Genomic DNA, 1442 nt, shown 5'->3' with positions numbered 1-1442 from the left:
AAGTAAAACAAATGAACGCTAAAGAAAAGTGCTTCTTTTTGATCATCGCTTCTGTTCGCAAAATGGCACTTTTTGATTCATTCGAATAAAAACAACGATTAAACTAGATGGAGACTTACTGATCGGTGTCCTCGTTTACAATTAGTTGTTGGCCCCATATCGACAACATGGGATCTACAATTCCCTTATTACTGGGTGTCTGGAAACTGGTGAGAGGTGAACAAGCCAGATTAGCAATTGGTGATCATCGTTGGCAGAGGCAAAACTCTCTCAATATAGTGCTCATACTTATTGTTTTATTGAATGGTTTAAGTTCCTTCGTATTCACAGCGTGTTGTTTTTATCGGCCCGTTACTTCAAGTGTTTTCGTGTTAGAATTACTCAAATCCTCTCAACGAGTCATGTTAGTAAAACAAGTGAGTGACAAAATCAGTTCGAAATGGGCATGCAAAAGATGTGCTCTAGTTCGAAAAAGTTGTGCGCTCACAATTGAAAAGTGCCATTCAAATCGGAAAGTTGTCCACTTATCAGTCTCGGATTTAATTGAGCAGCCAAGGAAGAGCCTACCTGAGTTCCGATAGGGGCAGAAAGTCGATATCCAGCAGCGGCCGAAGGCTGGGAAGACTGTAGGCCATCAAGTGTCCATTCGAGACGTATGTTACCAGGCACACACTATCTGCAAACGAATTGAGGTGATGATGGAATAATTCTACGTGTGGCGCGCCTCGCTTGCCTTTGAGTGAAATCACTTCAGCTTTGACCACAAAGTCGCTGTCCGCAAGCTGCTGCCTGTAGGCGCAGCTTTGGGAAGGAAGCGCCACCACTCTGGCCTGCTTTTCGCTGGCGATCACCACAAATTGCCGATCGCTGTAGTTGTCGCTTCTGCTGAAGTTTTCCCCCAGCGTGGGACTCATCCTGTTTTGGTTCCTAGTTGGGGTTCCTGCAGAGGGAAAAACACCGTAGCCCACCTACAGCCAGTTCCCAACGGGACTCACTGTCTCGTTCTCGTTTTTCCCGATTATCGTCCTTCCAGGCCTCATAGGAGTAGGGAATCAACGAGCCGCTACAGTCCAGAAAAGACATCGTCAAAATCGAGCCCTTTAAGCGGAAAATTGTCATCCCAACCATCGACACCACCACTGGTTGCGACGAGCGGCTGTCTGGATCAGGAGGCGTGATCAGGATGGGCAGCACTGATCCCAGACTGGTGCCCACCCACAGGGTGGGAGTCAGCACTGTAGGCTCTGATCGCAATACATTTGTTAGCTATCAGACTATGAAGGCTTTCACGGCCGGTCAAATTACATTTAGGAATGTTTTCCGGGCTTTGAAGCCGTGGCTATCGGAATTTCTTCCGGACGTTTCGTCCACAACTGCGGTGGACATTATCAAAGGCGATGAGGCAGTGGGCGAAGTGATCTCCCGTGCTTTCCGACTAAGAC

The 1442-nt window shown here is 47.5% G+C and overlaps 2 protein-coding genes across 9 annotated transcripts in view; one reads left to right on the top strand and one right to left on the bottom strand.

The window, feature by feature from the left end:
- The window catches only part of LOC109540148 (neuropathy target esterase sws), a 43783-nt gene that overhangs the window by 33949 nt on the left and 8392 nt on the right, over positions 1 to 1442 (top strand). The gene's annotated exons all lie outside the window — the stretch shown is intronic.
- LOC109540182 (syntaxin-binding protein 5) overlaps positions 120 to 1442 on the bottom strand; it is a gene marked incomplete at its 3' end in the record, with an annotated part of 66847 nt that continues 65524 nt past the window's right edge. For both annotated transcript variants that reach the window (XM_048668667.1, XM_048668668.1), the window contains 4 exon segments: positions 120 to 206; positions 568 to 676; positions 734 to 940; positions 996 to 1244. In XM_048668667.1, coding sequence (XP_048524624.1) covers positions 120 to 206; positions 568 to 676; positions 734 to 940; positions 996 to 1244 — 652 coding nt within the window.

The sequence above is a fragment of the Dendroctonus ponderosae genome, unplaced genomic scaffold (assembly GCF_020466585.1).
Source record: "Dendroctonus ponderosae isolate FM_Combo_2020 unplaced genomic scaffold, Dpon_F_20191213v2 Dpon_F_20191213_7, whole genome shotgun sequence".
Lineage (NCBI taxonomy): Eukaryota > Metazoa > Arthropoda > Insecta > Coleoptera > Curculionidae > Dendroctonus > Dendroctonus ponderosae.
The sequence above is the reverse complement of the archived record's forward strand: the minus strand, read 5'-3'. Positions and strand labels throughout refer to the sequence as shown.